Here is a 12,767-nt window from a genome sequence, read left to right on the forward strand (position 1 = left end):
GTTTCCGCCCTCATACAATCAAGTCCCCGTTAACCGATACCACACTAAGCAAAACCAATAAGGCTCCAAGCCTCCAATCTCAGATCAATCAGATACTGATTCATCGTCATCTCCGCGTAATCCTGTTTCCTGGGCGTTTCCATTACCATTTCAGCAAACCAAACACACCTTCAATTTGATCAATACTTTAACCACTCACTGAACAACTGCAAACCAAGCCTCCAAGTTCAAGTTTGCACAAACCACACCTACGAATTCCATTAAGTTAAAAACAGCAATCCACAAACTTAGATTATTCATGGATAGATCACACCTAAGCAGCATCTGGCCCCCATTCTCTTCTATCGACAGAAGTCAGTATGACAGGTTAGACACTACCTAGAGAACTTCCATTGTCTTATGAGCAAAGTTATATCATAATATATACGGATTGGGAGGCGCAGCGGAAGAGCAGCGCCTCCCTTAGTTAAAGCATCAGGTCCTTTGCCCCTTGAGATCTGCTTTGCACTGCAGCAGCATATTACCCCTTCACGAGGCCCATGCAAAGTATGGGCAGATCGCCCGCCTCGTGGCGGTCCAGTTTCCGCATCCAAAGAAGTACCGTCCCTGCATAGGTCCTGGCTTGCGCACAACGCTCCACCTGCTCAGCACACCACAGTAACAGTACATCGCTCTGTCCTTCCCTGCGGAGGTGGCATATGGGTTAACCTGCACAGGAGATCCCAGCATCTCCTTTGGTTTCTGCTGCTGTTGAACTGGATCTGGAGAGCGGTCAGGGGATAATTGGCAAGTGGTTGACTGTGGAGCAGGTTGCCACACAAGTGAGTTGGTGATAGAAAACTTGAAACCCCGGTGCATCATAAGTGCCAGGAGGCGAGCAGTATTTCGGGCATCATCGAGCCCACAGTGAGCACGCCCCTCCCATGTAAGGCCAGCCAACTGTACTGCCTCCTTCAGGTTGCAGCGGACATCCCCATACACTTCCTGGAAAGGTACCTTCAAGTTGATCCACCTGATCAAAATTTGTTCAAAACACTTTTAGATTACAATGATAATCAAGATACCTTCAGATTCAGATCAAGGTCTCACATGTGCCTCACTCATAATGAGTTCAAAAGTTTCATTAGCATGAGATAGTACAATGGCGGTAAACAAGTTAATAATCACCTTTAGCGTGAAAACTCCAGATTGTTTAGCTCTAACTGATATGTTTATTCTATACTACAAATAGACATAAAATAAAAAATATCCAATTGATAATCCAGATCAAATATTAGATAATTACTAATATGGAGTCCCGCACTAGGTTTATATTACACCAAGTTAAATTATCTGCATATTTCGTTATTTAGTTATGGCAGAAAAAAATGTGTGAGCAATCCTGACATTCTTCTGAAAAAGGATCCTCATATTATTGTGAGCAAACATTTCCTGTAAAAATACCAATGACTGCCCTGGAAAGTTCAGCATAATAGCTTCTGATCCAATTTTTCTTTCTAGAATTAGTATAGTAGAAACCACTTCACCCCCTATCTCACTTAATACAAATACTCTTCTTTATTGATTAATTTGGAAATCTTAGTATGGACCACATATTCTAAGCACATATATCTTAGGATCACTCCTGGTCCTTAAATTCAGGATGACCAATAAAATGTGCCTTGCATTTCATCACCTGCTTTACAAAGTATTATTATAACTCAAGGTACATCCTGCCATTGCAGTAACAGTCTCTAAAATTTGACTATCTATTTTTTAAATAAAAATACATAAAAAAATGTTGTGTGGATATGCCTGAAAATGTCCTTACAAAATACAGAAAATTGAACATGCCAGCCTATATTTCAGTACCAGTTGCAACACCCCTCCTATGTAAATTAAAATAGTTCACACATATCTGCTCCCATTGCAAAACAACACCTTGGTGATTCGAACAGTGGCGAAGGTGGCTAAGACATGCAGATTGGACAGCAGAAAAACCTTACATGGCTCCCCTGATAGGTTGTTTTATTGGGTTGTTGCAATAGTGTTAGGGTTTACGTATGGTGCAGGATGAGCTCCAAGTCAACATAACTGATGCTACATTTTTCATTTAAGTGCAATTTTCGTCGCAGGGGTTTAAATTCAACAAGTTATACATTGCATAAAACGGCTTGGGTTTTTATTTTAACTTTGCAAGCTACATGTCCTGCCAAAAATAGAACTATGGGTTTGCAATGGTAGTAGAGATATAGGGTACTAAATACAGTTATTCAGCTTAGCAGCGTATATTAGAAACAAAGCTACCTTTCACGGGCTAAATGAAATTCCCTTGCAAATTATTACGAATTTGTACATTTATTATAAAATTCATGGAGATTGAGTAGTGTAATTTATTTCTTTAGATTAGTAAATGCAGAACCTGATATGTATATTAGTGTAAATGCGCAACTTCAAATGACTCAAAGCAGCCAGAGTTTAAGTGATTTGGGAATTTTATATTGAGTAAATTTCACTGGCGGTCCTCAAACTTGTCCCAAGTTTCATCTAGGTCCTGGTACTTTCAAATTGCATATCCAGCTCCCTAAACTTGTTCCAAGTTCTCATCTAGGTCCCGATACTTTCAAATTGCATATTCAGCACCCTTAACTTGTTCCGAGTTCTCATCTAGGTCCCGGTACTTTTAAATTGCGCATTTAGCTTCCTAAGCTTGTCTCAAGTTCTCCTCCAGGTCCTAAATTATGCGTTTAGCTCTCTAAACTTGTCCCAAGTTCTCATCCCAATCCTAGTACTTTAAAAATACACGTCTAACTCCCTAAAATTGTATTACTGTACCATTCCGATCCGTACCCTCCCCAGTCCCCACACAATGTGTTGCACGTGCATACTAGCTTCCTAAGACCTGCTTAGCTGCTTGGCCATCCTTGCCGTGCTTGCCCTACCACATCCTAGCCAAGCCTTCGCCGCTATGGCCCTCCTCGATTATGCTTGACTCGCTCATGTTCCACCGAACCGTGGCATCGGCCCTTGTCTCACGGCAATCGCAATCAACACCACCACCGCCACCACCACACTCCTTTCGCTCCCTCGTCGTGCCGGAGCTCATGATCATTCTCACCATCTCTCCACACTTAGTTCCTCATACTCCTAGCCTTCCTCACCTCCCTTGACAACGATGGGGACGTCACTATAGTGCAGTAGGGTGAGGGGAGCACGCGTCATAGTGTCATGGCGGTGAGGTGAGCACAAGATGGCCTAGCATGGCAACATGGGTGCAGCACCGAACCGACGATGCAACATAGTAGGCAGGTGCGGGGTAGGATGTCGAGCATGGTGCAGCGTTGCGTGGCTACGTGGGTAGGGCGGGCATGCATGTGCGGTTTGGCGAAGGTGAGTGTGCAATTTAGGGACCTGATTATGCAATTTAAAAGTATCGGGACCTGTATGAGAACTTGAGACAACTTTAAGGAGCTAAATGTGCAATTTAAAAGTACCGGGACCTGGATGAGAACTTAGGACAAGTTTAGGAGCTAAATGTGCAATTTGAGAGTACCGGGGCCTGGATGAGAACTCGGGACAAGTTTGAGGACCGCCAGTGAAATTTACTCTTTTATATTAACACCACTACACCAGTCACACCACAGACAGGCGCACAGGTTTCATAACATACCAGTACACCACTAACTGTGCACCAACATAAGAGCCTGTCTGGTGGTTGACATCTAGCTGTACCTGTGGCCCTGTGCTATGTGAGGTCCTGAAGTCTCCACGAAATTTCTAGCACGAGTAGTGAGCTTGCACAGATTTGTGGTGTTTTTTTTCTCGAATACACAGGAGAACTGAGTATCATTATATTATATAGATCATAGTTCCGCTAGGCGGCGCCTAGGCGCGATTAGGCGCGGGGCGAGGGGTAACTGCCTCGCCTAGGGTGGTAGGCGGCATCTAGGCGCTGGGCGGCGCCGAGGCAGTCGCAGAGCTGGGCGAGACACGAAATTTTGCCCCTGCAGGCTGATGGCACGGCGTGGAGGCGGACGACGCGGCCTTTCACACGCGCGCGGATGGCTTCAGCCATGGGAAATCACGTGAAATCCCCGCCGCCGCCTCCTTCCTCCCGCTCCACCGCCGGCTGCTACCCCGCCCCAAGGTCAGTCCCCTCCCCTGCTCATCTTCTCTCCCCCCGCCGGCAACTCCTCCCCTGCTCATCTCCCCTCCGCTGCCAGCAGCTCCTCCTCCCCTGCTCCACTTCCTCTCCCCTCCCCTGTCCCTCCCAGCGCCTAGGCGCGATTACTCCTGCCTAGGCGCTAGGCGGAGGGTCACCGCCTAGAATCCGCCTAGCGCCTAGCTGAACTTTGATATAGATAAAATTGAAGCTTGCACGAGTAGTGAGCTTGCACACATTTGTAGTAGAGAGAGGAGTCATACAGAGACTCAAACACACACACCCACTTTATGTGTACCACATTTGTGGTGTGAGTATAGTGGGTGCTGGGGAATGTTAGCTTATTGAAAATTGAAGCTTTTGAATTATATTATATAGATAAAAATCCCATTGCATCTTCACTTTCATGTTACGCAGCATGAAGAGATAGAAGATACAAATTAAATTTGCACACTATTACTACCCACTACCCAGGGCCCTATTTCACACAGTTCATTTAGATAATATAGTATCCAAATGCCATGTATATCTCATGTGAATAAACATAATGTGGGAATTAGGGGGTTGGTGACCAGGGCATCATGATCGCCTTTAACAAACATGATCAATCCAACATGTTGCAATGTTCAATAAAATCTACCAAACCTGTGGATGTAGTACACATAAAGTTAGGTAAACCTGCAAAAATTCAAGTTCATTCAACTTTGATTCACGATTCATCAAACACCATAAGGGATATTGTTACTACATGAGGAACAATGCTGGATTGACTGCTTGTCCATTTTGTTTCTGAGCATCAAGGATGAATCAGAAATTGAATTTTTGCAGGTTTATTTAGCTTTGTATGTGCTACAGGTGTGGTCTCTAGATTAACCTTTGAAGCATTGCAAATGCCGAATTTGCATCAATTTAGAAAAACTCTATTTTTTTCCAGTTTCTGCAATTTGTCATCAGTACAGTTCAGTTGGTGAGAATCAACATATGCATTTATTGATATACTGTAACATGTACTGTGTGGCAAGCAAATTTTTTTGAATAAAATTCAAAATATGAAATGCTTTCAAAAGTGTTGGTTGAAATTTGGAGTGGCAACCCACCAAAATTCAAGTTCAGGATGCCAATTTACACTGAATCTTCAATTTTCATAAAGTACACATGCAAGCAGGATAGTAATCATTAGCATATCCTACATGACCCATAACCCTAAATCTATGATATACACACTGCATCAGGCAGTGCACACAATCCATCACTAGAAAGACACAATTTTCCTCAATACCGATCAGTAAAAATTGATAATTCAACTAAGTTATTGGCCACGTATATACAAGATATGTTACCTGTTAAAATAAGGGGGCTTCCTGATTCTCTTAAATCGGCATTCTGACTCCAGCATTGTACGGCAGTCCCAGTTAGACCAGGTCACAATAGCAAAGTTTGTGTTCTTGATGCCCTTGTCCTCTAGCCACTTGTCATGCATGAGTAAGGCTTCACCTAGAGGCACACCTCTGTCCACCTACACATACATGGATCATGTTCATATGGCAACAGTAACATTCAAAACTGGTACAACAATAATGCCACGGAACCAGTGGTTTCGCGTATCAATTGTGTTCAAAGTGTGAGACAAAAACGAAGGTACACAAAACAAAGGTGATCTCTTTATTTGTCAAATGGATTTACTAAACAAATATTGAACTAAGGAAGATGTCTTAAAAAAAGGAGCTAAGGATGTTGTCTTCAAAAAAAGGGCTACTGTTCCACACTTAGGACAGACACCACAGGCCGTCGCGTCTTTCAAGATTTCCCTAGTAATTTTGGTCACCATCGCTACAAAAAAAAATCAAAAGCCCAAAAGCCCCTACTAAGTGACTTAGGTCTGCTTTGAAGGAGTTATGCATCACGAGTCCACAACTTAGCAAGTTGGCTGACCCTTATTCCATGGACCCTGCGTTGCTCTTGTAGGCAGCACGGGAGCCCACAACTTGGCAAGTTGGCACCAAAGATTCATGTTAAGGATGAATTGGCAATTCATTAATTGTAGTTCATATTTGTTCTCCTGATGCTGTTGATTAATGTTTAATGACTTGTTGTGGTCAGTTTAGTAGATTAACTGTAGGAACTCCATCAACCAAAAAAAATGATGTTATTCTAACATCCTTATGGAGTAAAGGTACAAATTAACCCTTAGTCCTACTGCTATAGGTTCCAACAGCAAGTGTTGAAAGAGCATTTTCGGCGTTGAATGGTTGTTTGATTATATTTATAGAGAAGGATTTTTTCCTACATGATACGAATGAAAACATCTCTCATTTTCAAAAGCCCCTCATCTCCTTCATTTGTAATTTTACTTAGTTGAGACTTTAGGTTAGGTGTATGGATTAAAGAACTATTTGCATTTCACCCTTTGCTTTCAGACCTTTTTAATTTTTATATATGACAATGTGTTGGTTATCTATGTACACGCGACCTTGAAATCACGTGTCCGCTACTGGCAGCGACTTGCCCTTGTCCTGCATGGCGGTGGCTTCCTTGTCCTGCATGGCGGTGGCTTGCTTGATGTGGGACATCGACTTTAATGGTGGCACGAGCAATGACGACGGCGTGTCGACTTAGTAGTGTGTGGCGACACACACCATCACCTTTAACTCTTTCTTTTATTTTGCCGTCTTAGCCTAGGTGCAAGCTTTCTATAGTATGAACATTAATATTTTCCACAAGGTTGGGTACATAAAAACTATGATTCATTGATTTGTCTTTAGAAATGCTTTCATAAAACTATAGTAGTCAGTATATATAATGACGTAGAGTACAGAATAATTATAGTGCCCAAATTTACATCTCAAATACCAAATAAAGGTACAGCTTCAAACAGAAAAGAAGAATGGGAGTAAATTTTCGTAGAACCAGATCATATAGGTCAAAAGGCATCCCGTGTTCCCATATATTAGTAGGAAAACTACAAGAACTTGAACCTCACCATGTAGTCACATGATTATAAATTCTGCCTGAGTTATACCCAAATTGGTTAACAGAATATTAATTATTTTATTTTTATTCTCGAGCAAATAAAAGGACTTAGCAAATCTTCTTTAACAAATCCAAATGTGAGCCTATATAGGTCAGGCCCTAGTCTTGATTCAAAAGTCTTTTTAAAAGTAATAGCAAAATCCTCTGAAGAAATTCACTAGCTGCCAAGCAGTGCCCTTAAGGAGGTATGAGGAAACGCATGGCAACCTACCCTCTTCACAACACTGTTCTTGTGAGGCGAGGCAAGGTGACGCCATACTAACATAAAGAGGAAATGGAGAAAACGAGATGCTAAAGTAGGGAGGAAAGAAAAAGGAGAAAGGGGGAAGGGGAAGAGCAAGACAGGACCAGCCTGCCACTCCACCAGCAAGTCCATGACCCTTCCTCTCCCGCCCCTTCCCATACCATGCACCACGCCCTCTCTGTAGCTGGTCGCTGGTGCCACAGCCACAAGGGAAACAACTGCTGCTTAGCCTTGCTGGATGGACCGTGGTCCCACTCATGCTCCTATTCTATGCACTTTAGTCCTTATGGTATCAAGAAATTAATTTGGTATATGCACCATATGTCCCCCATGCATCTAATGTTGTTTCTTTGTCGATTTGTTTAGCCCCTATCATCTCAAATTCCTGGTCCCACCTGTTGCCACACCACACATACAAACTATGGGAACAAGCATTTAACTTCGCCAGCATCTAAAGGATGAACATAATCTGCATTTCCAAAGGTAGCTTGAAATTCAGAGGGAGCTATTTGTGTGTTTATACAACTTGTACAACTGAGACTGCATTGAAAATACTGGTTCCTTGCTTTCTATACACTTGAGTACATATATGACTAGTCAGTCAAAAACACAAAATTCTATTAGCTTAAGCTATCATGATGACACTTATTCAGAACTACGACCTCATGATTATTCAGATTATGCACTGACCTGAATCTGTTGTATGCCAGTAAGCTCCTTGCAAAAATCGGTCAAAAATTGATGATACGTCGGCCGAACATATGTTTGGAAGCATTCTTCGAGTTTTCCAGTTGCACTGTTAACCAAGACAGATGGAAACTCAATGATTTCTTGTGGAAATGGATTGTTCACCTTGTCACAGGTTGCTTCAAAGTCAATAACCACGAAATACTGAAATTCCTGAAGCTGTGCATCATGGGGGTGACCTTGAGGGAGCATCTTGAATGGAAGATACTGAACTCTGTTTTCAATAGGGAAACCATGGTCCCTATTTATCTGATAAAATTGGTTGTCAAAACCATAAGGTAGTGGCTGACGCACCATTTGATAATCTGAATGAATATATGGCCAGGCATAAAATTCTTGTCGGTAGAAGGGCCTGCTGAGGCCTTGATTTGGAATAGGAGACGCCTCCCAGATTTTTTCCGCAGCAACAATATCATTCCTTTTTTCATTATTCTCAGGAAACCCTTCAACTCCACCTCTCTGCTCTGGAGAGTTATACTGAGAAATATTTGGCTTGAGGCACACTAGTGGTGCCTCATTATTAACTTGCATTTCCTCTGCATCAAATAAACTACATACATAAGAAAATGATGAAATAATGCAATTAAGATTGTAAAATAAAACCATGCATGCAGTCAGAACATTTAATATGCATATAATTAAGGTTGTGACCAGATATTTAAAGATTCAACCAAAGAAAAAAAAAATTATACCAAGAATAGAAAGGCGTTGTTAGGGCAGCTCCGACAGTGTTGCAAGACTGCAAAATAGAGATGATTGCATCTCTATTATACTTAAAAAGCATAGTTTGAATTATGTTCTAAGAAAGCGCCTGAGGCTAGAATAGGCACCAATGCAAGGGAATCAAATTTTCATAGGGCCCGCCTTTTAGTGTCGGTAGACTTTATGGGATGAGAGAGGATACAAATTTTTGCTTTCAATAATCAATATCATTTTGGGTGGATCCTATTCCAAAGCTAACTAAATTTCTAAACACTAGAGAAATTTTGCCAAGCTAGCACCCTTTATATGGGTCCTACGTTTGTAAGAGATTGTTCTAAACACTAAAGTTGCCCATGGTACACCAACGCCCAAGCACATATGGCTGACAAAGCAAGGAACATCAAAAGAATCATAAAATCAAAGTCAACTGTAACAATGACTGGTCCACAACACAAGGTTTGGTGGCTAATATCTAGCAGCAGTTTCTGTCGCAGAAGGTAATTGATGAGTTATTATGCCGTGATCCTAGGTGATGTTTCAAGTAATTGAACTCTAGTATACTAGTATATTAGCTAAAGCTACTTTGTCAGCAAAATATGTGAGTTTTGTGAAGCTTTGATTAAGAGCTTTCCATTTTTTCCCTGGAGGCATCCAAAAAATTCTGTTCAATGTTACAAACATCAGGTTAAGTTTAGAAGCACAGGTCAGTTTTTAAGCGCTCAAATAAAAAGGATCATTTGTATCAAAGTATTTTGGAAGGAGTAGCATAGATATGTTGTGGTTCCCACCTATAACATTTGGGACAGAAACTTACTGAAAGAGAACTGCTACTGATCCTTTCGTAGGAAACACAACAAGAGGTAGAAGCAGGGGAAATCTGGACCTCAAAATAATTAGCAATGCATTCCGAAAGGGGCTACATGTAGTTGCTAATGCTGACAAACTGCTGACTACTCCCTCTGTTTCATTATGTTTGTCCACAACCCACCATGCACCCTAACCAAGAGAACATTAGTTCAAGCAGAAAAAAAATTGTGAAATGACCACCCACATCCCTATTATGGCCTTGTTTAGTTCCCAAAAAATTTTGCAAAATTTTTCAGATTCCCCGTCACATCGAATCTTTAGACACATGCATGAAGTACTAAATATAGACAAAAATAAAAACTAATTGCACAGTTTGGTCGGAATTGACGAGACAAATCTTTTGAGCCTAGTTAGTCCATGATTGGACAATATTTGTCAAATACAAACGAAAAAGCTACAGTGTTCATTTTGCAAAATATTTTGGAACTAAACAAGGCCTATATGACATTATACAACCAATTTATCTATCAAAGAAAAAGAAGGTATTATAAGCAGCTACACTTCATATCAATTTGTGTCAACGCATACCCAATAAATTTTTTTAGCATAGTATATCTTTTCACAAACTGCAAGAATCGCATATATTAAATTAACGCATTAAAAGCTAAGTGGCATAGAAGTTAAGAAGGGGCCTTCATATTGCTAATGCTTGTTCGGCTGCATACAGGGTCGAGCAAAATGATTTGAAACAACCAATTCAAACATTCATCCAATCCCAGTTAAGTTACCACATAATTATGAAATTAAAGCATGGCACTAATCTTTCTGTAGCATACACTAAAAAACACTAAAGCCAGCACATTTTCCCCAAATCAATACAAAGATTTTTCTGCATACGGAAACTCAAGAACACTTGTTGCATGAGAAATCATCCTCGGGACAGGTTTTAGTGCAAGCTTCATTTAACATGATGCATAAGCCACACTACTAGTGCTAAACATCATAACAAATAAACAAGGACACTCTGAAGAAATCAGTGATAGCATAGTAGCAGCAAGCCAGCAAGACAAAAATTATTGAAGAACAGTATTTTCAGATAACCATTAGTACAAACTGACTTCAATGTTGCCACCTATTTTTTTGATGCTTAGTAGCATCTCAAATGTGGATGGAGCTAGCTGAAGTGTTTAAAGACCAGATGGTATGCGACTTCAAATCAGTTGAAAAATGTTGGATCTGTGAGAAAAGGCATGGGGTGCTAAATGTGTTTAGCTCCGCATCGATGTGGGGCCTTTGGAAGCTCAGAGATTCTATGTGTTTTCAGGACGGGAGATGGTGTGGTATGCAAAAGTTGTAGCGACCCATCTTGTTGCTCAAGTCTTGGGAGTAACTGTGCCCCACTCACCACCTACAGCAGTTCAAAACTGTCGCCATCAACTCTGGTGATCAGACCAGCAAGAATTACAAAGAATGGGGCATGACCAATGATGAGGAACCGATCTGAGCATGGATGATACCTTTGGTTTTCCTACCATGGTTTACTTTGCATAGCCTTGGATGTGGTGTTCTGTGTGACATGTGTTACGTTTCTTTTATATACAAACTTTGAAACTCCGATGCGTGTTTTTGGTAGGGGTGTCAGATGTGTCCATTGTTCTGTTGGTATTATGGTCCTGGATGTAATGCTGATGGACCACGGTTAAGCTGCTGGAATTCTAAAAAAAGCTTCAATGCTGCCACAAAATCCAATGGCAGTTGTTGTTTGAAATCTAGTATGTACAAATTTGCTTCACCACAAACAACAAAACCACTGGTATAAACCAGGCGAGCGCGCGGGGTGGGGGGTGGGTGGGGGGGGGGCAATCTTTTCCTGGCACAACGTATCCCCATTAGCAGTGAGCAGCAATGTAAAATTATCCCTACCAAAATTGCACTCAAAACGCAAGAAACACTACATGAAGTGAATTCCATCACAGATTATACTACCATCAGCTATCAATCCCAGCAGCACCACCTCTCAGACCAGCACGCAACCAAACTCACCAAACTGTGTCCCAACTCTGCAGCAAAATAAAACATCTCCGTGCACAATGGTATCTCCAGTATAGCATTTCAAGCAGTTGCTGCAACTTAAATATCTACACACTCAGTGAGACTGCAAAGACCGGAGCCCCCACACAAAGAAAGAGAGAATTCCGCTGAAACCCCACGAAAAATCTCGTCTTTTCGCCACTACGACTCGCAGGACGCGACCTTCGACACACTGGAAATGGCGTTACAGAGCAAGATCTAGGGTGAGAGATGTCTGACCTGCTCGTTCGCGATCAATCATGGCCGTGGGCGATCCCGCTGCGCTGCACCATCCGGATCAGAGCTCCCCCCGCGCCACACGACCTGATCTCCGAGGTGGGAGAAAGAAAAAGAAAAACCCAAGAAAAGGGAGCACGGCAAAAGCAACGGATCAGCACAGAGGAGGAGTAGATCGAGCAGTAGAGGGGTTCGGCGGCGGGAGATCGAGCGAGGGAGGGATAGGGCCGGCGGACGTACATGTGACGGCGAGAGCCGGAAGGAGGAGGTGGGGGGCGGAGGAACAGAGCGGCGCGGTCACCACGCGATGACGAACCTCTCCTGCTCCTGCTTCCCCTTCCCTTCTCCCCTCACACAGCCGCACGGAGACGGGGATCGGGTGCGCACGCCGAACAGCGCGCAGTGGTGGGGATCCAATGGCTGACTGACACGCGTGGTTTTCTCTTACTTCTTGTGGCGGTTACCGGCGGTGGGAGGGCCGAGCCACCCGTGTTTGGTAGAGACGGCGACCAACGGGCCGCTGCGTTATTATCTTCACGAAAACGTAGCCAGGAAATATCAGCCCTTTGAAACAAAGGCCTGGTTTAGTTCACACCAAAAATTAAAAAGTTTTTAAGATTTTTCGTAACATCAAATCTTACGACACATGTATAAAGCATTAAATATAAACGAAAACAAAAACTAATTGAACAGTTTGTCTATAAATCACGAGACAAATATTTTGATCTTAATTAATCTATATATGATTGGACAATATTTGCCACAAACAAACAAAAATACTACAGTGTC

At 42.2% G+C, this 12,767-nt stretch overlaps 1 protein-coding gene across 1 annotated transcript; it reads right to left on the reverse strand.

Annotated features, from left to right (window-relative positions):
• LOC8078116 lies at positions 112–12,464 on the reverse strand. The gene is made up of 5 exons (XM_002457624.2): positions 12,219–12,464; positions 11,982–12,065; positions 8,106–8,698; positions 5,482–5,657; positions 112–1,012 (listed from the first exon to the last, which is right to left on the reverse strand). The coding sequence occupies exons 2-5, from the start codon at positions 12,001–12,003 to the stop codon at positions 529–531; spliced, it is 1,275 nt and encodes a 424-aa protein (XP_002457669.1). The 5' UTR covers positions 12,004–12,065; positions 12,219–12,464; the 3' UTR covers positions 112–528.

The sequence above is a fragment of the Sorghum bicolor genome, chromosome 3 (genome assembly GCF_000003195.3).
Source record: "Sorghum bicolor cultivar BTx623 chromosome 3, Sorghum_bicolor_NCBIv3, whole genome shotgun sequence".
Taxonomy (NCBI): Eukaryota; Viridiplantae; Streptophyta; class Magnoliopsida; order Poales; family Poaceae; genus Sorghum; species Sorghum bicolor.